Raw genomic sequence first — 24,791 nt, 5'->3', positions numbered from 1 at the left:
GCAGGTTGGTGAGACTGTGAGCGAGCCTGAGTTTGATGCTGTTGCCGAGGTCGGCGAGGCTGTTGTTGAGGCGGGTTGAGAGGTCTGGCCGAGAACCTGCGTTGATAGGAAGACTGCTATCTGTAGGGGCGAGCAGGTGGAGTCTTCTTCTTAGGTTTTATCAGAGTATCCCACCTGGTCTCTTGTGCCGAGAGTTTCTGGGTGGTTGAGTCCAGGGACTCCCCGAAGAGTTCATCACCAAGACAAGGTGCGTTAGCCAGGCGGTCTTGGTGATTAATGTCGAGGTCAGAAACTCTCAGTCAGGCCAGGCGCCTCATGGCCACAGCCATGGCAGATGCTCGAGAGGTTAACTCAAAAGAGTCATAAATGGAGCGCACCATGAATTTCCGGAGTTGGAGTAGACTGGAAATTTGTTGTTGAAAAACAGGAACCTTACGTTCAGGGATGTATTTTTGTAAGGAGGAGAGTTGTTGCACCAGATGCTTCATGTAGAAGGAGAAGTGGAAGGTGTAATTATTAGCCCTGTTGGCAAGCATTGAATTTTGATAAAGGCGCTTGCCAAATTTGTCCATCGTTCTGCCCTCTCTGCCAGGAGGGGTGGAGGCATAAACACTGGAGCCCTGGGTTTTCTTTAAGGTGGACTCCACTAGAAGAGATTCATGGGGTAGTTGAGGTTTGTCGAACCCCGGGATAGGAATGACCCTGTACAAACTATCCAGTTTTCGAGGGGCTCCCGGTACCGTGAGAGGGTTTTCCCAATTTTTGTAAAAAGTTTCCCGTAAGATGTCGTGGACGGGTAACTTCAAAAATTCTTTGGGGGGGTTGTTCGAAGTCTAAGGCGTCGAGAAAAGCCTGGGACTTCTTAGAGTCGGATTCCAATGGGATAGAAAGAGCCGCCGACATCTCCCTTAGAAATTTAGTGAATGAGGACTATTCAGGTTTGGAACCGGTATCGACCATCGAGGGTTCCTCGTCCGTTGATGAAGCCTCATCATCGGTACCGGGTGGGGATTCTTCCCATAAGTCCAGGTCCCTGACGTCGGTGTGTGCAGGACGGGATGGTGGTGTGGACGGCTCAGCGTGGCGAGTCTTAGAGAGAGATTTGCCAGAGCGCATCGAGACGGTACCGGGGGAGGAAGACCGGTGCCGGTCCCGGTCTCGGGGGGACCGGTGTCGGTCTTGATGTTGGGGAGGGTCGGCATCAGAGCGTGGTTGCACGGGAGGATTGAGTGGTTCAGCCGCGAGTACCGGCATGGACGTGTTCAACGGTACCGATGGGATCGACACCGGTGGTATGGTGCGAGGCTCGGGCTGGTCCGGTACCAGAAGGAGTGGGGCCAACATTGCTGGCAACATGTGTTGGAGTTGCTGCTGTAGTTGCTCCTGCAATTGGCTTTGGAGTATGACCGCAATGCGGTCGTCCAGGGGAGGCACCGGTACCGCTTTTTTCTTTTTCGGTACCATAGGTGCCGCTCCATGCCCCGGCGATGAGGAGGCCGATGAAGAGGCACTCACCGAAATCGGGGCGGAGCGTTTGCGGGGTCGGCGTGATGTCGGGAGGACCAGCGTCGCCGCTGTGGCAGGAGGGCGCTCAAGGGAAGTGGAAGGCTTCTTAGCCGGCTTACCTGGTGCTAGCGACCCCGAGGAAGGATCAGGCGTCGTCGAAGTAGTCAGTGCCGTCGACGGCGCGGCCGATTCCATGGAAGATCCGGTACCGAAAAGAATATTCTGTTGGATCTGTCTATTTTTTAATGTACGTTTTTTAAGAGTAGCACAGCGGGTGCAGGTGTCAGCCCGATGCTCTGGACCCAGGCACTGTAGGCACCAATTGTGCGGGTCAGTGAGAGAGATCGGGCGTGCACACCGCTGGCACTTCTTAAAGCCCGGCTGAGGGGGCATGAAGGGAAACACGGCCTCCGCAAAATCAGAACCGGAGGCCTGTATGGTGGCAACAGGCCCCGCCGGGGCCGGCCTGAAAAATAAAGAAAAAAGAAGAAGCAAAGTTTTTTGTTTTTTTTTTAAACGGAAAAGAAACCCGAAGGGAAAAAGCAAAAAAAGAAGAAAATTTCGCGAGCGGGAAGGCAAAAATCAGATTTTTCAACAGCCGTTGAAAACACATGCGTCTTCTTCGCTCCGCGGAAACGAAGAAACTGGGGACCACGCACTCCTCCGTCGGGCGGGAAGGCACTCGCGCATGCGCGGTGCGGCCAACTAGAACTTTCTAGTTAAAAGTGTCCGTACCGGGGCTCCGTCGGTGACGTCACCCATGCGTTAAGAATACGCTGCCTCCTTGTCCTGGGATAATAATGTTAAGCATGAGCATGAGACTACAGTAAATTCTCTATATCTATTATACTGAGACTGCTCTCTCCCCCCCCAAAAAAAAAATTTTCAGGCACCTTATTACTATGATCGATGACCGTTCTCTAATGAACTTTACCCCTGTTGAAATCCTTCCCAATTATGAGTACTGTTGTGCAGTCTAGGATTCCCTGCTTCAGAGTGATTGAATATTGGTTTCTTTTTTTTATACAATCTTTATTCATTTTTAAAATTTACAATAAGTGTCTCAGCAAATAAAAACATTTTAACTTAGATGCAACACTTAAAATTCTGCAATACTCCATTTTAAAAAGTTTATCACCCTCCTTTCCATATCAAAAATACAACACATATACCATATAATAAAATATTTCTTAACATTCCTTACAATTATAGAAAGATCAAACTCTATTCCCCCTCCCCCCCATCTTGGGCATGTACTATTAAGGGAAAAATGGTAACTATTCATTACAATAATTTGTTAAAGGCTCCCAAACATCCTGAAATTTTCTTAAATACCCCTGCTGTGTAGCTATTACCCTTTCCATTTTATATATATGACAAATAATTCCACCAGAAACTATAGTTCAATCTATTCCAATTACTTGTAATCTGTTGTATGGCAACCCCTGTCATAAGTAAAAGCTTATTATTATTTGAAGATATTTGGCTCTTAGCCCTCATTGACATGCCAAATAGTACAGTATCATACGAAAATGCCAATGATTATTGGTTTTTCTAAAATAATGGAAAACTCTCAGTAATCAAGCACCCATGGGCACTGGCGTATAGAGGGTGGGAGGCACCCGGGGCAGTGGCACTGCCCTCGCCCTCTTCTTTGCCCCCCCCACCGCACAAATACACCCTTCCCTTGTACCTATTTAGCTTCCCTGGCCCAAGCAGCATCTCCAACTTGCTGCCCATGTTGGCTCTCCCTCCGATGTCACGGGACCCAGAAGTAACGACAGAGAGAAGCGCTGGGGACAAGCGCAAGCAGCAGGATGGATTTTTGTCTCCCTTCCCACCTCATTCTCTTCCTCTATCATCCCTTCACCCCCACTTGTAGGTCTAGCATCTGTTCCTCTCTTTGGTCTGGGTCACCTTCTCTCCCCGTCTTCTCCTCCCACTTATGGGTCCAGTATCCATCCATCTCCCCTCCCTTGCACCTTGATGGACCTGCTGGACCCTCCCACACACACACTTCTGGTCCATCTGCCCTCCCTCCCTCCACGTGGGTCTGGTCTTCTGGACCCCCCTCACTTACTGAAGCAGCAATGGCAGCCGGTCAGCAGAGGCAGCACTGTAAGCAAGCTGTTCGCAGCCAGCCCCAGCAGGGCCCGTCTTCTATCACGGTGGAAGAGATGCATCATAGGAAATGCCCTGCCGGGGCTGGCTGCAAGCAGCCTGCTTTCAACACTGCCGCTGCTGACCGGCTGCTGCTGCTGCTGCTTTAGGTAAGGGAGGGGGGGGGGGTTTGCAGCTTAGGATCACTGCCGCTGCTAGTGCTTTGAGGCTGGAGGGGGGATCGTGGCTCAGGACCACTGCTGCCGCTTCAGGACTTAGAGAAGGGGTTCGTGGCTCCAGACCACTGCTTCGGGGATGGTAGGAGGGTTCCCGGAACCGCTGCCGCTGCTTTGGGGATAGAGGAAGGGTTCGCATCTCAAGACTGCTGCTGCTGTTTCAGTATAACACAATGGGTGAATTTCTTCAAAAGGGTAGTAAACAAATCCTAACACACACTGTGCACTTGTGTCTTAACTAAAGATCTTGAGATACTGGCTAGGTAAAAGTTGCATCCTGATGCAAATGTAATCAGTCCAATTCTTTTTGTGAATGTATAAAACACTTTTCATTCATATGTGTAGGCAATTCCCTCCTCCTCTGTACACTTAGATTCAGGAATTAGGTCCCCTTTTACTAAGTGGCATTAGTGAGTGCCGTGCAGCCACCGCACTAAAGTCCATAAGGCTTTGGTGCAGTTACCACGCCGGCCCATGCTAATCGCCTTAGTAAAAGGGGACCTTAGTTTTTTCTGGACCATTTCTGTTGTTAAATTATACTTGGGCAAAGGCAGGGGTGAAAAGAAAGGATAAGCTGCAAAAGGTCATTATGTCTCAAATGCTCAATGCTGGCACCACACACACACACACCATCCCATGCCACTGTCACTCCAATTCTCAGCCTGCCCTGAACTCCAGTACCTGGAACTTCCAAGGCCCAAAACTCGGTCCACATCTTTTTCGTCGCGTTCTGCTCCCTCCCGCTTACACATTTCTGCAAGATCCTACCATGGGGAAAAAAATAAAAGCTGAATAAATATATTATCTAACTCATTAACAATACTGTAATTTACAATTGTTAATCATACTGGTGCACTTCTTAAAATCCAACACTAGCTCTCGGGAGAGAGTAGTCTATAGAAACAAAACTGACCAAGTCTCTGTGTTCACAAGATAGCAGAGCTAGTCGTTCCAATAGAGGAGAAAGCAGGGCAAGGAAGAGCATCCTGAATGTCTCCTCAACTAGAAATAGGTTGAGAGGTCTGAGAGCCAGGATGGGTCTCAGACCGTCGGCCTACTTGGGTACCTAGAAGTAACAGGAGGAAAATGCCTGACCCTGCTGATTGAAGGGAACTTCTTTGATGGGATTAAGCAGGAGAATAGATTGAGCCTCCTATAGAAGAAAGGACTGTGAAAGGTCCAAAACACTCACTTGGGAGATGGTCTGAAGGCAGGATGTGAAAATTGAGTATGTAACCCTGCCACATATACAATATTCTTTATTATTGATCTAAATATTTAATAAAATTATAAAATCCCTCCCTCCATCCCTTCCTTCTTATTGCATTTATAATGGAAAAATGGCATTTATCTTGTCAATGGCCCCCAGATTTTATTAAAATTATTATAGTTCCCTCTTTGTATAGCAATTGCTCTTTCCATTTTATAGATGTGACATAATGAATTCCACCAGAAGCAATAATTGAGTCTATTCCATTTCTTCCAATTAAATGTGATTTGTTGTATGGAAACTCATGTCATGATCAATAAAAGCTTATTATTATTAGATGAAATTTGACTGTGCTCTCATTGATTTTCCGAATAGAATTGTATCATAAGATAATGCCACATGGTTTTCCAATAAACAATTTATTTGACCCCAAATAAATTTTCAAAAGGCTAAAATAAAGGGACAATAAAATAATAAATGATCTAGAGTCCCTACTTCGAGATTACAATGCCAGCATCTATTAGACTTAGAGCTATTCAACTTTTGTAATCTTACTGGGGTCCAAAAAGCTCCATGTAAGAGAAAAAACCAAGTTTGTCTCATAGATGCGGGCTTGATTAGTACAGCCTGGTGTCGTAAAAGCAGTAGGCACTGGATTCCTGATGGCGTGGAACAAGAGCTGCTATTGAAGTGGAGTGGAAATGTACTGCTGAAGAAAAAAGCAGAGGAAGCAAAAATTGGCAAGGTCGAGGGCCCGACACTGCGAGAGGCAGCGGTGGATGGCGGTGATCACAAGTGCCCGAGCACAGCAACTGCCCGTACTGAGAATTATCAGCGGAAGGGCCAGGAACGGTAAGACAGCCATAGGAAAAACGAATGCTAGAGCGATCCATAAAGGCCTGCAGAACTGAAGCCCACAACAGCAAAATAGAAAACAAAGAATATATAATCTCTTGGGGTTTTTTTTTTAACAGAACGAAAGAAGAAAAATAAAAGAATAGAAAACTGACTAAAAAGTCAGAAGCCGCGAGAGCGGGAAGGCAGCGAAATGAAAATTTTCTAAACAGCTGTTGAAAATGCTTCTTAGCTCAGCGGAAACTAAAAAACTGAGGGACCACGCGCCCTATGTCGGGCGGGAAGGCACTTGCACATGCGCGGTTCAGGCTATCGCAAACTTTCTAAGATCTTAAAGTGGCGATGCACTTTTAAAGTGGCCCATACCGGGGCTCCGTAGGTGATGTCACCCATACGTGAGAATATGCTTCCTGCTTGTCCTGGGATAATTAATACTTACTATGCCTGAATTTAAACTTGCCTTAAATTACAAGGAAGGTTAAAACCAGTCCCCTCCTCTACCCCACAAATAAATATTCAACTGGGAAGATCAACCGAGATAGTATAGGAAAAAGGCTGAAATACCCAATGGAATGAAAAGAACAGGACTCTTCCCGTGCCCAGAGGTTACAAGAAAAAAAAAAAAATGTTTTTCGTACCTCCTTACTCAGTCCTGTAGGTTGGCGTTTCACCTGCTTGTAACCTCTGCAACAAGAACACAAAATTGGAAAGCTAGACAAAAAGATTCATTTCCAGAATGCAGTGCTGAGAGACTTAAAGTTTTAAAGGTAACTGCAGAGACGTAACATATATGCATATAGCAAGAGTTCTGTGCATTCTATTCAGAGACAAAATTATGGATACTGCATCACTTTAAACACAGCTAGATCTATGTCATTTTGAAATTATCACTAGGGAATAAGATGAAAAAATGTTTGCAGTCAAGTTCAAAACAGAACAGTTAACAACATTAGTACAATACTGAAGAAGAAAAAAAAAAGGACTTATTCTCTCTCCCTCCCCCCTGAAAAATCCCACCACAACTTAATACTAACCTGCACACTTGACAGCACTATCAAATAAATTAGGTAACCTTTCAAGTAGCATGCCCTCAACTTTGGAATATATTGTCTCTTGAACTTTGGAAAACACAGCTAACTTTCTCTTTCAGGAAACAACTAAAAACATTTGTTTAAACAGGCATTTTCTGAAGGATCGTTCACAGCTCTTCCATAAATAATCAATGAGTGTTAGCTAAATTATGGGGTCCTTTAACTACGGCGTGCTAGCCGCTTTAGTGTGCACTAAATATTAGCGCTCGCTAAACGCTAATGCGTCCATAGACTATAATAGATGCATTAGCGTTTAGCACATGCTAAAATGGCTAGCACGCCTTAGTAAAAGGACCCCTGAGATTTAAATCTGTTGTCCTATTTTGTTTTACACTATATGTAATTTAAATTTTGGGCTCCTTTTACCAAGCCGCGCTAACAGAGTTAACGCGTGCGACATTTCATCATGTGCTGGCCAAAAAACTACTGCCTGCTCAAGGGAGGCGTTAGTGGCTAGCGCGGCCGGCGGTTTAGCCCGCGGTATTACGCGCATTAAACCGCTAGCGTGGCTTGATAAAAAGGAGCCCTTTATGTTTTATATTGTAATTTGCCTAGATGTTTTAGATAACACGGAATATAGTTCAAGTTCCATTTATTTTTAACATACCGCAATTTCATATTATAACAACGCGGTTTATACAAATCATATTGTCAAACAGTGGTAGGGGGTTTAAAAGAGGGGAATGTTTACCAGCGGTTTGGTATGGAGAGAATCCTGGAGATATTAGAAATTTCTTTTTATGCTTTGTATAGATTATTGGTTTATGTCATTTTGAGTTAATTTTAATTTAAATTGTTTTATTTTTCCTGTATTGATTAAATATTTTTAATTGACTGGCTTTTTAGATTGTAAGCCGCCCAAAAGGCTCTGACCCTTGGCGCGGGATAGTAAATTTTAATAAACTTGGAAAAATTAGGGGGAGGAAATATAATAAATGATAGTAAAGATACTAGAGAAATAATAGCAAATCAGTCCTGTTACTCTGCATACTGCCTTCCCGATTTCCAGGACAGGGGAAAAAAAAAAAGAAAATAACCATATGCATCCCTAAATAGAAAGGTCTTCAGTAGAGATTTGAATTCATCAAGTGATGTTTCTTGCCTAGGGGCTTCTTTTACTAAGCTTGGAGAGGGTGAACAACCTGTCCTTACCTACTAAGTCTATTCCCTTCAGTACCTTGAATGTTTTGATCATGTTCCCTCTCAATCTCCTCTGTTCGAGGGAGAAAAGGCCCAGTTTCTCTAATCTTTCACTATACGGCAACTCCTCCAGCCCCTTAACCATCTTAGTCGCCCTTTTTTGGACCCTTTCAAGTAGTATCATGTCCTTCTTCATGTACGGCGACCAGTGCTGGATGCAGTACTCCAGGTGAAGGCGAACCATGGCCCGGTACAGCGGCATGATAACCTTCTCCGATCTGTTCGTGATCCCCTTCTTTATCACCATGAGAGAAGCGGCTAAGCAGTGAATTTCTTTAGCTGATAAAGCTTTGGCATCCTTACCAGCCATTAACGGCTGTAATACTAGTTTGATGGGGGGGCCTGAACCCAACCTGGGAGAGTTCAGCACCCACCCCCATGACTATGCCACTGTTCCCCACTATCTCAATAATATCAATGGCAGTTTCAAAATGAAACTCCATGCTTTCTTCAGTTCATATGACCCTCCTCCCCAATCCCCAGCTTCTTTCCCCCTTACAAACAGTACATAAATTTTGCACACTTCTGTCTCCCATTTGCCTTTCTCCTGGTGCCAATCTGATTTTCTTTCTTTCCCCCATGTCCCCTTATCCTTCACTTGTTCTTTCTCTTATATGTACCCCCAGCCTACACTCTGTCTCCTCACCTGATTGCAGATTGTTGCCTTTGATGAAGTTTTGTCTCCCTGCCACTGCTAGACAAATATATCAGGTGGTCTGCAGAAGCTCCGTGGAATTTCCTATTGGGATCCCCGCTTCTCTGCCTCAACCACAAGGCTGAGCCATGCTACACCAGAAGTCGAAGTTAATCTCATGGTATCAAGTCTCGCAAGACTTGATACCATAGGAACAGCCTCACTTCCAAAACAGCCTCACTTCCAAAACCACACGGCTCAAGCTCTCGGTTACACCAGTGAGGCGGGGAAGCAGAGATCTCAGTGGACTTCAGGGAGTTTCTACGGGCCATGGGTTGGACAAGCCTGCTCTAGATAGAAAAAAAGGGAGGGTAAACTCATCAATATGAGTATCACCTAACATTTTCTAAATAAGTGGCTTAATTGGTTATATCAGAATAAGTTATTTTATCAAGAGAATGACTTCTCTCATGTGTAGATGTGAATGTAGGTACAAAAAATATAAATTATGCAATGTAGTTACTTCAAGCCACCTTTCTTATTTCAATAAATTTGTTCTTTCTAATTTCCTGTAACCCGTGCTGAGCTGTACAGTTATAGAGAAGATGCGGTATATAAAGCAATGTTACTTACCGTAACAGTTGTTATCCAGGGACAGCAGGCAGCTATTCTCACTAGTGGGTGATGTCATCCGACAGAGCCCCGATACGGACGTCTCACAAGCATGTCTTGCTTGAAGAAACTCAGAAGTTTCGAGATGCCCGCACCGCGCATGCGCCAGTGCCTTCCCGCCCGATGGTCCGGGCGTGTCTCCTCAGTTCAGGTAGCTAGCAGAGAAGCCAACCCAGGGGAGGTGGGTGGGACGTGAGAATAGCTGCCTGCTGTCCCTGGATAACAACTGTATCCCTGGATAACAACTGTGTCCCTGGATAACAACTGGATAACAACTGTTACGGTAAGTAACATTGCTTTATCCCAGGACAAGCAGGCAGGTATTCTCACTAGTGGGTGACCTCCAAGCTAACCTCAATGGGACGGTGGGAGAGTTGGCAACTTAGGAGAATAAATTTGTAACACTGTTTGGCCAAACTGTCCATTCCTTCTGGAGAACGTATCCAGACAATAATGAGAGGTGAATGTATGAACCGAGGACCAAGTGGCAGCCTTACAAATTTCCTCAATCGGTGTCGATCTGAGGAAGGCTACAGAGGCTGCCATTGCACTTACCTTATGGGCTGTGACCTTACAGGGAAGGGGTAATCCAGCCTGGGCATAGCAGAAAGAGATACAAGCCGCCATCCAGTTGGAGATGGTGCGCTTCGAGACAGGTCGTCCCAACTTGTTTGGATCAAAGGAGACGAAAAGTTGAGGAGCAGTTCTGTCTGGTTTGGTGCGATCCAGGTAGAAAGCCAAAGCACGTTTACAGTCCAGAGTGTGAAGAGCTGATTCTCCAGGATGAGAATGAGGCTTTGGAAAAAACACAGGAAGAACTATGGATTGGTTGAGATGAAATTCAGAGACCACTTTAGGCAGGAATTTCGGATGAGTGCGGAGGACCACCTTGTCATGATGGAATACTGTGAAAGGAGGATCCGCCACCAAGGCCTGAAGCTCACTGACCCTGCGAGCAGACGTGAGGGCCACTAGAAAAACCACTTTCCAAGTGAGAAATTTTAGTGGAGCCTTGTTGAGAGGCTCAAAAGGAGGTTTCATCAGCTGAGAAAGGACAACATTGAGATCCCAAACCACTGGAGGAGGTTTGAGAGGAGGATTGACATGAAAAAGTCCTTTCATAAATCTGGAAACCACAGGATGAGCAGAGAGAGGTTTCCCTTGTAGAGGCTGATGGAAAGCCGCAATAGCACTCAGGTGGACTCGTATAGATGTAGACTTGAGACCAGACTGAGACCAGTGGAGAAGATAGTCCAATACAGAGGATAGGGAGGCTCGCTGAGGCTCCTTAGAATTGGAAACACACCATGAAGAAAATCTAGTTCATTTTTGGAAGTAGCATTGTCGAGTAGCAGGCTTCCTGGAAGCCTCCAAGACATCCCTCACCGCCTGGGAAAACTGGTGAGGAGTTACGTTGAGAGGAACCAAGCTGTCAGGTGGAGAGACTGCAGGTTGGGGTGCAGCAGAGATCCCTGATGCTGAGTAAGTAGTGAAGGAAACACTGGAAGAAGGAACGGCTCCCTGCTGCTGAGTTGAAGTAGAAGGGAGAACTAAGGTTGTCTGGGCCACCGAGGAGCGATCAGAATCATGGTGGCATGGTCGGACTTCAGTTTGACCAGAGTCTTTTGAATGAGAGGAAAGGGAGGAAACGCATACAGAAAGCGATTCCCCCAATCCAGCAGAAAGGCATCCGCCTCGAGATGATGAGGAGTGTAGATCCTCAAGCAGAATTGAGGCAGCTTGAAATTGTGGGGAGCCGCAAAGAGGTCTATCTGAGGCGTCCCCCACTGTGCAAATATCTGATGAAGGGGCTTGGAATGGAGTGTCCATTCGTGAGGCTGGAGGGGGGGGGGGGACCCGATGGAATTGCAGAGAGTACCCTTCCTTGATGATGGTAAGGACCCAGAGGTCGGTGGTAATAGCCGTCCATCGATGGAAAAAATGATGGAGGCGACCCCCAATGGGGAAAACAGGGGATGGCAGAACGAGGTCGGTTATGCTCCCTAAGAGAGAGTCAAAAAGGCTGAGTAGCCTTAGGGACAGTGGACGGTTGAGGCTTCTGCGGAGCCTTTTGTGGAGGCTGTCGTTTCGCAGCTGGAGCATGCCTCGGAGTGTAACGCCTCTGATATATCAAGGGCGGTCTGGCAGGTCGAGACTGTTGAGGCTTAGGCTTAGGCCGAAGAATAGACTGAAAGGATTTTTCATGGTCAGAGAGCTTCTTCGTTACAGTCTCGATAGACTCGTCAAATAAATCCGCTCCCGCACAAGGAACATTGTCAAGCCTGTCCTGGAGGTTCGGGTCCATATCAATGGTTCGAAGCCAGGCCAGACGACGCATGGCCACGGAGCAGGCAGCAGCTCGAGCCGAGAGCTCGAAGGCGTCATAGGAGGACTGCATCAGTTGAAGGCGCAGCTGGGACAGCGAAGCCACAACTTCCTCGAACTCGAAGCGAGCCTGAGATTCAATGTAAGGTGTGAACTTCCGAAGCACAGGCAGGAAACTTAATAAGAAGCAAAATGGAACATATAATTAAGAACTCTGGAAGCCATCATCGAGTTCTGGTATATCCGCCTGCCAAATTTGTCCATTGTCCGTTCCTCGCGCCCCAGAGGCACCGAGGCATACACCTGGGACGGATGAGACCGCTTGAGGGACGATTCGACCAGCAGGGATTGGTGGGAAAGTTGAGGGCCCTCGAACCCCTTGTGATGGACCGTGCGGTATTGGGCATCTAACTTGCCAGGGACCGCAGGAATGGAGTATGGCGTCTCAAAACATCTCATGAACGTTTGGTCGAGAAGTTTGTGGAGAGGCAGGCGAACAGACTCCGCAGGAGGATGAGGCAAATGCATGGTGTCGAGGTATTCCTTGGAGTACCGCGAACCGGTGTCCAAAGTAATGTCCAGGTCATCCGCCATCTGCCGGAGGAAGGAAGAAAAAGACAATTGATCCACCAGCACTGGTCTCCGAGAAGGACTGGACGAAGTCGAGGCCTCGGGGTCCAAAGAGACCTGGGAGCAACAGGGAGAATAAGAGGTGGATGGTTCCTCATACTCCGGTCCCTGCGGAGGGGACATGTCTGAGGAAGAGTACCCCATGCGTGGCTGCTTCTTCTGCGGCGAAACCTCCGAGTGCCTCGAGGAGTGCCGTGAGGAATGCCTGGACCGATGCCCCTCCTGGTGTCTGGAGGGGGATCTAGAATGACGATGCTTAGCATGGTCCCCCGACGCCTCTAGCGAGCAGATGGGACTCGAGGCTGTGGAGCGAAGAGGCGGGAGATTCGACGCCTCTCGAGCCGCAGCCCAGGCCTGGTATGGAGTGCGGAAGAACTCTTCCTGCGATTTTTGATGCCCAGGACTTCGATTACCCGAAGAGGGATTCCAAGCCTCCTCGAACGGAGGTGTGATGGGCTTTAAAGGAGGCATATCACTGAAGGAGGCCCGCCTCGAGGGACCGGCCGCCATACGTCGCTCCTCCTCGCCAAGCAGCGAGGTCGACCGGCGAGGAGGAGGAGGAGAGGGCGGTCCGCCCCCCCGGGACCGGAACTGGGAGGTCACCCTGAATGGTGGCAATCAATCTGGGCCCTATGGTTTGCATAAGCTCGACAAACTGAACTTCCAAAAGGGACCGCAACGAAGCCGATATGGAGGGATCCGCACTGAAAGGGGGTCCTCCAGCACGGTCTTCGCGCTCCTTCGTGGCCGAGTGCTTTTGCTTTGAAGCTTTCGGCATCTTGATAACCACGGGTAGAATTGTGGAAGGCGGTACCTGAACCTGAGAGACGGAAGGCACCGGCGCCGAAGATGGGGTCGTAACAGGAACAAACGAAGCCGGTTTCAGGAGACCCGGAGCAGCAGGAGCGGTGGTGGGCTTCGCATGTGAGGGTGAAGCTCCAGTCGAAGTCGAAGCGGAAGGATCTTGCACAGCTTCCATCTTGAACATCGACTCCCACAAAAAACAGCGACGCTTAAACGCCCGCGCTGTGAGTGTGGAACAAGGGAAATGTTCCGGACCAAGACACTGCAGGCAGCGTCGATGCGGGTCCGTCAGCGAAATCGCGCGCTGGCACTTGCTACACTTTTTAAAACCGGTGATTGACCGGGACATAGGCCGAAAAAGCCCCGCCGCGAGATCGAAGGAGCGGGGCCTGCGCCACGCGGCCGACCCGGCCAAATCGCCGGAAGAATTTTTTTTTGTTTTGAAAAAGAAATAAAAGAAACAAAACACACGATAAGAGTAAAAGAAACTCAAAACCGCGGCTATGGAAGACAAAAGAACGGGAGTTCAATCAGCGCAGAATCGAAGAAAGACTTCTCAGCTCCGCGGAAAGAAAAGAACTGAGTGAGGAGACACGCTCGGACCATCGGGCGGGAAGGCACTGGCGCATGCGCGGTGCGGGCATCTCGAAACTTCTGAGTTTCTTCAAGCAAGACATGCTTGTGAGACGTCCGTATCGGGGCTCTGTCGGATGACATCACCCACTAGTGAGAATACCTGCCTGCTTGTCCTGGGATAAGCCTAAGGTTTAGTTTAGAATTTGTATATACAGAAAGTGCACAGTAGCAAAATATGAAATAGCATGATCTCCATGCAACACAACATCAAATACATCTTTCACAAACAAAACTTCCTTCCCCACCTGCTCCACAAAAAAAAACATACAGGGAAGGCACCCAGTTGGTTCTGCAGAGCATCCTTTCCAATAAACCACAAATATATTTTATGGAAGTAAGGTAAAGAGGAAAGCTTTTCAGCAATCACAGACCAGGTCCATAATTGGTGAATATAAAAATGTATCTTTGCTATTGATGATTCCAGTGTCCCCAAGGTACGCAGCTTAATATACCAGTCTCCTAGGCTAGGAGACTGGGTTGAGCACCAATGAGTAGTGATCAAAGATTTTGCAGTAGCCAAACCCAGTCTCAAAAGTTGGGGTTTGCCACTTGTACCTACAGACATTATATAATCCCAATAAATAGCTTTTGGAGAGTAAATCCAATAGAAAATTGTAGCAATTGTGAAAAACAATTAACAACTAGTTTCCTAAACACCTTTATGTCAGGGCATTGCCACCAAATGTGCAAGAACGTGTCTGAGTTGGCGAGACATCTCCAGGAAGTATCTGGCACTTGAAGATACATCCTTTTTAAATGAACTGGAGAATAATACCACCTAGTTAACACCTTATAGGCATTCTCCTGCACCAAAACACAGTTTGAAGCTCTACAAACTTCAGTACAGATTTGAGACCATTCCCAATGCCTCATATAAGCGAATTTATACCGTTCTTTCCCTCTCAGATATATAATATTGAAATCGGTTTAGGTACCTTCCGAAGGGCCACCACAAATTTTCCAAATATTCTGCAGTCATATTACTTCATGCCTTCTATATGTAGCTACCTCTGAATTTTTGTGAACTCCTGGGACATGCTACTAAGGTAATACATGACTTCCCACTTGATTGTGTCATTTGCGACATTGCTTCTAATTGTTCCATACCAACCAATCATTGTAACTATCTATATTGTTGACCCTGGAAACTCTGGAACACTACAGCTACTCAAAGGTTCACAAATCATGAAGGGATGGGAACATTTTAAATTGTATGTTCTACATATTATTGCTTATCCTGTAAACTTTCAGAACTTTCTCCCCCCTTCAAGTTTCAAGTTTATTAAAAATTTGTTTGACCGCTTAATCCAACTTCTAAGCGGTTAACATAATAAAATTACATAAAAACAAATTAAACATTAAAACAGGGAAGACAAATGACTTACTCAAAACATACTGCGACAATAGGGCAGATGGGGAGGAACTACAATAAGTATAGGATAGATAAGTCATAAAGGCTAAAACAATAGGTTAGGTAAAAAATTGAAAAAAAAAGGAAAAGAAAGAAAAGTGGGGTCCATAACCCCCCAAGAGCAAAGCAGGAAACTCTTAAGAAAAGAAAGAGAATGAACAAGATATCCCATCCTGTTAATGCTATACATCTGAGAGGAAAGGAAACAATCAAGTCCTGGAACTCTTTGTTACTAAATTCGTATTTCTTCTCTGGTTGTATGAGCCCTGTCAGTTATGACGGAACTGGAGAGAATCACGTTGCATTTTCTTCCCTCCATTACCCACCAAGCGATGCTGTTGATATTTTAGGGACTATGAGATTAGAACGGATACCCTAATATCTTCTATATACTTACAGCGCTGCCATCATGGCCTCCTGCTCAGCTTGCCGCACTGCCGCTAGCTCCTCCTCTCTTGATGTCATCATCCCTGCTGCTCCCTTCTGTTTGGCATACCAAGTGAGATCTTTACCCTTCTGCCATCTTCCAACTGGGGCCATCAGTGAATTCCCTACAGAAATGAAATAAAGCAAAATATACCTTATACTTCCAACGTTCCTGAAACACCTTCTCATCTCCATCTCTGCCCCAAACAAATCACCTCACAGTAGAGAATGACATGGGGAAAAAAATCTGTCCCCGTCACTGCACCGTTCCCGGCCCACCACTGCCCCGTCACCGCCGTTCCCTTCACCGCCCCGTCACCGTCACCCCTTTCACCGCCCCGTCACCGCCACTGCCATCCCATTCACCGCCCTGTCACCGTCCCCGCAGCATCCATATACTGCAATAGTACTGCAATATTTAGCTTATTCCTTTCTTATAAATCAAAGTTCCTGCTGCTGAACTAGAGAAAGAGATGTTCAGCTGGCAGGGCTTTGTTTATAAATTTTTATCAACACAACTAATATACTACTTTATCCTAAAGCAAAAAAAAATAAATAAATAAATAAATAGAATTTTCTTTTCTACCTTTGTTGTCTGGTTTCTGCTTTCCACATCTTCTCATTCAATTCCTTCCATCCACTGTGTGTCTTCTCTCTGTGTCTTCCATTTGCTGTTACTGTGCCTCTCCCTTCACACCCCTCCCCAATTGGTCTAGCACCCATCTTCTTCCCTCTGCTCCCCCATAGTCTGGCATCTGTCTTCTTCCCTTCCAGCGTCTTCTCCCCACTCTGCCTTCCACATTTCCCTTCAGGGTCTGTTCCTCTCTACCCTCTTTCAATGTCTGTTCTATTCCTTTCCACCACCACCCTTCCCTCCCTCCTTTACCATCTGTTCCTTTCTACCACCCTTCTTTCATATCTTCTATCAGTCCCCCCACCATCACTAGCAGTCTCTCTTCTCCCTTACCATGAGCAAATAGAACTTCTGATAATTGTATTGCTGAGGCATTGTTTCTAATGCCTCAGCATTAGACATCAATTTTATAATTCTTACTGTCTGCTCTGATTTCATTCATAATTTGGTTTGTGTTGTGGCTGAGGATTCCATGAGGCATTTAACCTTTTCCTGTCTCTTGAACTATGATTTCAAGTTGATTCCTTCAATAATGGAGTCTCACGGCAGTAGCAGTTTTCTCTTTTGGGCTCTTTTGACATTGTTTAAGGGATTTCTTGTACATTTGGTGCTGGTCTTCTTTGATGAGGTCACTTCAGAATCTATTTCCAAGGAAGAGAAACTTTTTCCCTTTCACTCCCTCCTTCTTTTTGTGAGCCGGGAACACGCGGTCCCCGCAGCCCCCACCCGCACGCCGGCTCGATCGTTTAACCAGCTTCCTCTCTCCACCTCACCTTAGTTTGCCAGCTTTCTTTTTCGGCGACCGGCACGCACGGCTGCTCAAAGTTCAATCTTCTGCTCTGCTGCAACTTCCGGTTGGGTCAGAGCAGAAGATTGAATACTGAGCAGCCGCGCATGCGCAGCTCTTTGAAAGCATGCCGGTCGCCGAAAAAGAAAGCCAGCAAATAAGGTGAGGTGGAGAGAGGAAGCTGGTTAAACGATCGAGCCGGCGTGCGGGTGGGGGCTGCGAGGACCGCGCGATTCTTGATGCCTCACTGCGGTGACAAGACCATTCACCGCCCAACGGGGCGGTGAATGGCCTTGTCCCCGTCCCCGCAGAGGCTGCTATTTTTCATTCCCCGTTTTGGCGGGTTACCCACGGCTAAACGTGGTAGCCGCGGGTAAACCGCCACCGTGTCATTCTCTACCTCACAGCTTTTCCCTTCCACCTAGCAAGGATGCATAGTGTAGAACTGGCTGTTCTGTGTGTGTTACAAGTTTTTTTTATGCCCTATTGTTAAACTTGTTCAGTTACAAGCATAAGCTGTCAAATGTCAACAGCACATTTGCTGATTCTAGAAAAATGAGGTACGGTTTTGTGAAGTCCTTCAAAACATGAACTAGACACTCCCCTTTAGCAAATCATTGAGCTGTGATTTTAAAAAAGCCCCAAAAAAACAGCATGCAAGTTTACTCGAGTTTCAGCATAGAAAAATTATGTCTTAACTGATAATTTTCTTTCCTTTAGTCCTACTAAGACTTGTCCAGGACTCGTGGTTATATTCATCAACCAGCAGATGGAAGCAAAAAAGTAGTTCTACATGATTTGCCCCCTTTGATGATTCCAGTGTCCCCAAAGCACACAGTTTAATATACTAGTCTCCTAGGCTAGGAGGCTGGATTAAGCGCCAATGAGTAGCGATGAAACATTTTGCAGTAGCCAAACTCAGTCTCAAAAGTTGGGGTTTGCCGTTTGTACCTGCAAATGTTATATAATCCCAATAAATAGCTTTTGGGGGAGTAAATCCAATAGAAAATTGTAGCAATTGTGAAAAACAATTAACAACTTATTTCCAAAACACCTTTATGTGTGCTGAAGCTAGGCCAAAGGTCAGGACCTTATGCTGAAAATGGTGAGAACCCACTAGGAAACAAAGATATTTTCTGTGAACAGGTAATACTGATATGCGATTCAAGCCTACTTTATATCTAGAGAGCAAAGCCAATCATTTGTGACCAACAATGTTAACAGAACTCCCAGAGACGATGCAAAATTTCTCCTTCCCTAAGTATTTATTGAGCACAAAGGTCTAGAATTGGATGGAGACCTCCAGTCTTCTTTTTTTCAGTATGAGGAAATACTCGGCCTCTCTCCTGCAAAGGAACTAGCTTTATTGCATTTAGCTGGAGGTCCGACAGCTCTTGGTGAAGGAGGGTCTTCTGGAAAGAGTTGCAAGAAGGCCTCTTGCTGCACCAAGTACAGAATGAGGCCTTGTTGCAAGGAGCTGGACCACATCGTAGGCTTTATCCTATCTCACGAAGACACCGAACGCTTGAGTGTTTGGAATACCATTGGTAGATGACATACACCAAAGTGTACAGGTTTAGCTATTAGCAATGTATGTTAAATTTCTGTTATTTTCCACAATAAAAAGTGCAGATATTGAAGGTTCATTTAATAAAATACTGCTTGATTTTTTGAATAAAATGTATTTTTTATCATTATTTTATAACAGATTTTTTTTCCTATATACTTTGGTAGTTGTAACACTAAAATAGTGGGGTTGTAAGGAATCCGACCATACTTGTTATATAAGCATATTGGAGACTCTAGTGTTATTTCTGTACTTAATTATTTATTGGAGCAGCACCTTAAGTGGTCTATTTGTGAACTCACTATCATACCAAATGTATAGGAAATCTGTGAAATCTTATCTGTATGATAAATTCACTTAAGAAATCTCAGCCATACAAATAACATAATTCAGAATGTATTTCTTTTGACAAATCTGTTTAAGAACTTCAGCCATGCAATTAATGTAATTCATAAGCGGCTGACAGATCTTCTTGCTGTAAACCGCTTTGAACTGTTGAGGTATAGCAGGTTATAAATAAATTTGAATTAACATAAAATGTCTTTTTATCAATGTATTATTGCAGAGAGCGTGAAAATCATAAAAGTTATAGCTACAATACTAAGAAATTTGCTCCATTAAGCAAAAATAATGAGATTTTCTGATGTTCAAGGGATTATGAAACGGGGTTTCTTATGAGCTGTAAGAACTTTGGCCTGTGGCATTTATCTTTGTATGTTTACTAAATGAAAAATAAAGTAAAAAAGAAGATATACTTACCCAAGTAGTTTTCCCTCTGCTTGTCTGTTTTCACATCATCCCAGTTGAACTGATCTTGTCCTCCTCTCACACCACCTCTTGATGAGCCAAACATTGTGACTGTGGAAACAAATCTATACTATGAAAAATGAACCAGCCCCTCATGTCCCCATCTCCTCCCTCCATTGTGAACTGATATTTCAGTTAGAGAACCAAACCATAAGTAAAAGGAGGGTCAGTACTTGTCTCTCAGCTCCTATTCCATAATTCCATATGCTGATCAGCTCCAGAAACTAAAAGGTTTAACCTGACCTACTTGTTCCTCATAACCAACTTCACCAAAGCACCAGCTCATGGCTACCTGATGAGTCTTCAGAGCACATCTGGTGCCACCAGGGCCAGTGCAAAGGGTTTCGACACTCCCCTCCAATTTACAAATCAGTCTCCTCTTCCCTCATTAATATTAATGGCAAGTCCCACACACACCTCTTGTCTCAAAATTTCTTTACCAACCCTGCTTGTTCATACATTGCTACTATTTAAAATTAAAAGGTATACGAGACTCTCCTTGAAAAAAAACAGGTGTCCCTCCCCCCTGGGTGTTTTGGGTGGGCCGAGAATCTGGACGTTTTTAAGGGCTAATTATGGAACAAGATAAATATGTCTAGGACAAAAATTGGAATGATTTTATCTAGACCCTTTTCAATCACAAAAACTGAGCAGCTGACTACTGGAAAGATTATGGCATAACCCTCTTAATCTCCCAGTAGTCAATGACACTCTCCCACCTCTCAAAGATGTGAGGGGGACAATACATATACTGTATTTTTCACTCTATAACACACACTTTTTTCCACCCCAAAGTGGGTGGAAATGTCGGTGCGTCTTATGCAGCGAAGACGACCCGACCCCCCACCCCAGCACACTCCTTGCCAGGCTCTGCACCCATACCCACACTCCTGCCGGCCGATACACCACTGGACCACCAGGCTTAAGGGGAATTTAAAAAGGTACTATGGGCGGGGGGTGGAGGGAGGGAGGAGGAAAAAATTATTAGTCGGCTGGGATGGATCCCTCCTGTCCCAACCTACCACTAGACCACCAGAGGGTTGAGGGGGGGAGCAGGTTACATGGCAGGGCAGTGGGACAGGGTCCAAAGCCTGGCAGGGAAGGGGGCCGGGACAGGGTGGAGGTGGACAGGGTAAAGGGCCTGGCAAGGAGTGTGGGTATGGGTGCAGAGTCTGGCAAGGAGTTTAGGGGGCTAGGTGCACAATTTAGTTCAGAATGTTTTTTTTTCCTATTTTCTTCCTCTAAAATCTAGGGTGCGTCTTAAAGTCAGGTGTGTCTTAGAGTGAAAAATATGGTAATTTCACCAAAAATACCAAATGTACCTAGGTACAGTAAGTTTTTAGGCACCCATGGAGGGTTCACATCACAATACAAAATACAGGTGTTAAGGTGGGACGGGTTGCTGGATCACTTTATGTGACGTCCACTGCTCTGATCATTAGGCTACCTCTCTGCTCTGCTGGGATGTCTGTATGGCTAGTTTACTAGGAATGTATCTGCACAGCCATTTCTATATTTTATTTTTGTGTATTACTTTTTTCAAAAATGATTATCTAAAGAAATATATACTGTGTACAAAAACATCTGGATTATAACAATCCTTGAAACAAACAAACAAACAAAAAGACTTTGTTTTCCAATTCAAAAATTGCTATGTGATTTTTAGGTGTTATCAGCAATATGTGTACAATCAGACTTGAACGTCATATTGAAAATTCCCCTCCACATCTTAGATAGGCCTCCTAGTGTCCATTCATCTCTGTAAAGCATAGCAAGACCTTTCCTCCCTTGAGCTCAGACTGTAAATTCTTTGGGGTAGGGAGCTTACAACAGTATTACTTGAATTTGATATACTGCCATTAATAATAATAATAACTTTATTCTTCTATACCGCCACAATCTTGCGACTTCTAGGCGGTTTACAATCAAGAGTGCTGGACATTCAGCGAAATACAATAAGTAGATATTCAGAGGAAATACAGAGATCAGAGACCTCAGAGGCAATAGTATAGAAATACATTAGTATTTGAATACAGCAGAGTTATGTTAATCAGGATTTCTATTCCGCCTTTACCTATTAAGTTCAAGGCTGGATTACATTACAAGAAGTTGGGTCAGTTACCCAGGAAGTTACAAAGGACAGTTTAACATGGACATTCAATGGAGTTGCTAGTACAGGGTTATTAATAAAGTTAATTCATAGTTAAAAGTTTAAGTAGGTCATCTTTGGTTCATAATTATGTGAGTGGTTTATAATAAACGATACATAACATGAATGGAGAGAGAGAAAAAAAAAGAAACAAAATAATAAGGGGCAGAAAAGAACAGGGAAAGGCAGCTGCACAGAGGAAAACAGAACTTATTTATATTACCTAAAGGCCATTTGAAAATACCAAGCCTTTTATTGTTGCTAGGGAAGTCCATTCGGCAAGCAGTGTAAAAATCAAGGCAGCCAGTAATAACAGCAGTGCAATAACCAGACCAGACCCCTGATGATAGCTACTATGCACTTAACACAGATTAAAATCATGTTAACATAGGCCTAGATCAGGGCTGTCCAAGTCCGGTCCTCAAGATCTAATGGCAGGCCAGGTTTTCAAGATATCCACAATGAATATGCATGAGAGAGATTTGTGTGCACTACCTTCTTGGTATGCAAATCTCTCTCATGCATGTTCATTGTGGATATCCTGAAAACCTGGCCTGCCAGTAGATCTCAAGGACCGGACTTGGGCAGCCGTGGCCTAGATGAACTAAAGTCAGCGATCATCTGACCATCATCACTAAACTAGTTTTGACTGGTATAGCGACGATTGCATTTGCCAACCCGATTCAGAAAATGGCTCACTACATGGTTTTCTGCATGATTGCTCATTCTCTGATCCGGCTATGCAAATAAGGTCATCAATATTGAAATGCCATATAAAAAGCTGAGCAACTGATGCTCTAATATTGCTTCAAGATGCACAAAAAGAAAGCAAACATTTTTAGCATGTCTTACCGATAGTTCAACACTGAAATTAATATAATATTTATAACCAGCACCGGGAAACATAGAAACATAGAGTATGACGGCAGAAAGGGGCCGACGGCCCAACAAGTCTGCCCACTCAAGAAACATCCCTCCTCCCTCCCTCCTTCGGGAATCCATCTTTTAAGCATTCCTCTGGAGTAACCCCACCTGTCTGTCCCATCGTCCCTTGAAGTCGATCCCCCTTCCTGCGGCAGCGAAAATTGGCAGGAAGGATACCCACTCCCTCCTGCCATGGCGACCCCACCCCCAGTGCAAGAGAAAATTGGCAGAAGGGATGCCTCCTTCTTGCAAACAAAAAATGGCAGGAGGGATACCCACTCCCTCCTGCCAACAGAGCCCCCCCCAAAACCATCCCCTACCCTCCTCCCTTCCACCTCCAAAAAAAGGCAGGAGGGATGCCCACTCCCTCCTGCCACCAGAGTCTCCACTGAACCTCCCCCCTCATGAGAAGTTGAGAGAAGGAGCGATACTCGGTCCCTCCTGCTCTGAGGCCCGCCAATCCAAAATGGTGGACTTCTCCTCCTCAGTTCATCATGTGATGCAAGGGGAAGGGCCTAATACCCCGATTGGCTCAGACGCCTAAGGCCCCTCGAAGGGACTTAGGCGTCTGAGCCAATTTTCTTGCATGCGGGGGTTCGTTATACAAGGAGGCAGTGGGGCATCCCTCCTGCCAATTTTCGCTGCTGCAGGGGGGGGGTCTCCCAGTGCCGGTTCGTGGGAGGGTCTTTGAGGAGGGCCATCATTGGTGGAGTGGGGACGAGGGGGGAGGTAGCATGGCATTTTTTTTAAAATGGGGCAGATATTGTGCATGTGTAACACACACACATCTGTGCCAAAAAAAAGAAACAACCCCCAACAGCTGAGGGGTTTTCCCTGCCACTCAGATGTTAGGCCTTCCCCAAACAGGCTCTGCGCATGTGTCAGTCACTTCCAAAGTGATTGATTGGACAGCCATGAACTTCCGTGCAAATAAATTACATGGAGGTTTGTTGGTGCATCAATTGCTTTTCCAGAGTTGGCCAAAAAAATCAACCAACAGCGATTCACACGGTCTTAACGACCATGTTTTGTGCATCTCGCACTTAGGTGCCTGCAATGTAGGCCAGTAAAACCCTGGCCTACATTGCAGGCGCTTATGTTTTATGATAGGCTCCATAAGGCACGATTCTGTAAACGGCACCTTAGCGTGACTGACAAGTGTCCAGTGCCCTTTTTCAAGGCGCCGTTTACAGAATCTGGCCCCGACTTATTTTAAGTTAGTTGCTAGATTTTTTTTTAAGCTAAAAATATGACCTGACCACCTAAACTTAGGCAATGGAAATAAACAAAGAAAAAAGGGTGAAAGCAGAAGTAGGGAAAGGTCAAAAGCATACAGTTAAATACTCAATACAGATTTCCAGTATTAGGCGCCTAAATGTAAATCTAACAAAGGACCATTAATACTCACAATCTTAGGACTACAGTCACAGGAATGTGGCAATCCAGGGCAGAGGCAGCAAACATCCCCTTCTCCCCTGCTCGGTTCCAGTATCAGAGCCAACAAACACAGCAGAACCGGAAGCAATAACCGTACTCCCAGCCGCTCTGACCCGTTGCGTCACCGCCGTGTCGTCATTGGCCCATACGTTAGGCTTCCCCGCCCCCGCACTCCAATCGAATGAACCGGAGCCCGTTCTCGAGGCTTGGCTCGATGCGCTTCGCGAGGAAGACGCATCGGCCTGCCCTCGCTTTCTCTTGCCAAACGTCCTCGCTGCCCATGCAATATGAGTTCAGAATGCAAAAACAAAACAAAAAACCCAAAGGAAATAAGGTGATACCTTCTTCAGATCAGGAAAAAAAGCACCTTGTTTTCTTTCTTTATATTACCTTGGAAAGTGGACTTACACGGCCACCATACCTTTTCACTCAAAACATGCAAAACAAATGCATCTCATTTTGCTCCTGAGAAATCAGCCACAGAAGAATACTTGTCATTGTTAGGAATAAATCCTGCACAGTCCAATTAAAGCCTCCTCTCCGGTACTTCTTCCTTTAGGTCAGCGGTATCCAATTTACTGCCCTCCCTTTCAAGTCGTAGGATTTTCAGGCCATCCACACAGCCTAGGAATGAGATAAATTATGCATCTCTTGGACTGCTTTGCCTCCTCCTCGGGAGCAGGGGGCGCTCCTTCAGACGTGGGCAATGGTGCTGGTCGCTCCTCCCCCTGTGCACGAGGATCCCCCACT

The 24,791-nt window shown here is 45.6% G+C and overlaps 1 protein-coding gene across 3 annotated transcripts in view; it reads right to left on the bottom strand.

Moving 5' to 3' along the window:
• Nucleotides 1-24,766, bottom strand: part of C2H1orf35 (chromosome 2 C1orf35 homolog) — a 60,861-nt gene extending 36,095 nt beyond the window's left edge. For 2 of the 3 annotated variants that reach the window (XM_033931828.1, XM_033931829.1), the window contains exons 1-4: nucleotides 19,484-19,577; nucleotides 15,708-15,861; nucleotides 6,546-6,591; nucleotides 4,524-4,606 (exon numbers count right to left, since the gene is read on the bottom strand). In XM_033931828.1, coding sequence (XP_033787719.1) covers nucleotides 4,524-4,606; nucleotides 6,546-6,591; nucleotides 15,708-15,861; nucleotides 19,484-19,577 — 377 coding nt within the window. Of the gene's footprint in view, nucleotides 1-4,523; nucleotides 4,607-6,545; nucleotides 6,592-15,707; nucleotides 15,862-19,483; nucleotides 19,583-24,012 lie in introns of those variants that run through there. The other variant, XM_033931827.1, reaches the window with a different exon arrangement.
• Between the last annotated feature and the right edge of the window lie 25 nt (nucleotides 24,767-24,791).

Source organism: Geotrypetes seraphini, chromosome 2 (assembly GCF_902459505.1).
Source record: "Geotrypetes seraphini chromosome 2, aGeoSer1.1, whole genome shotgun sequence".
In the NCBI taxonomy this organism is placed as follows: Eukaryota; Metazoa; Chordata; class Amphibia; order Gymnophiona; family Dermophiidae; genus Geotrypetes; species Geotrypetes seraphini.
This window is presented reverse-complemented; position numbering and strand designations above follow the sequence as displayed.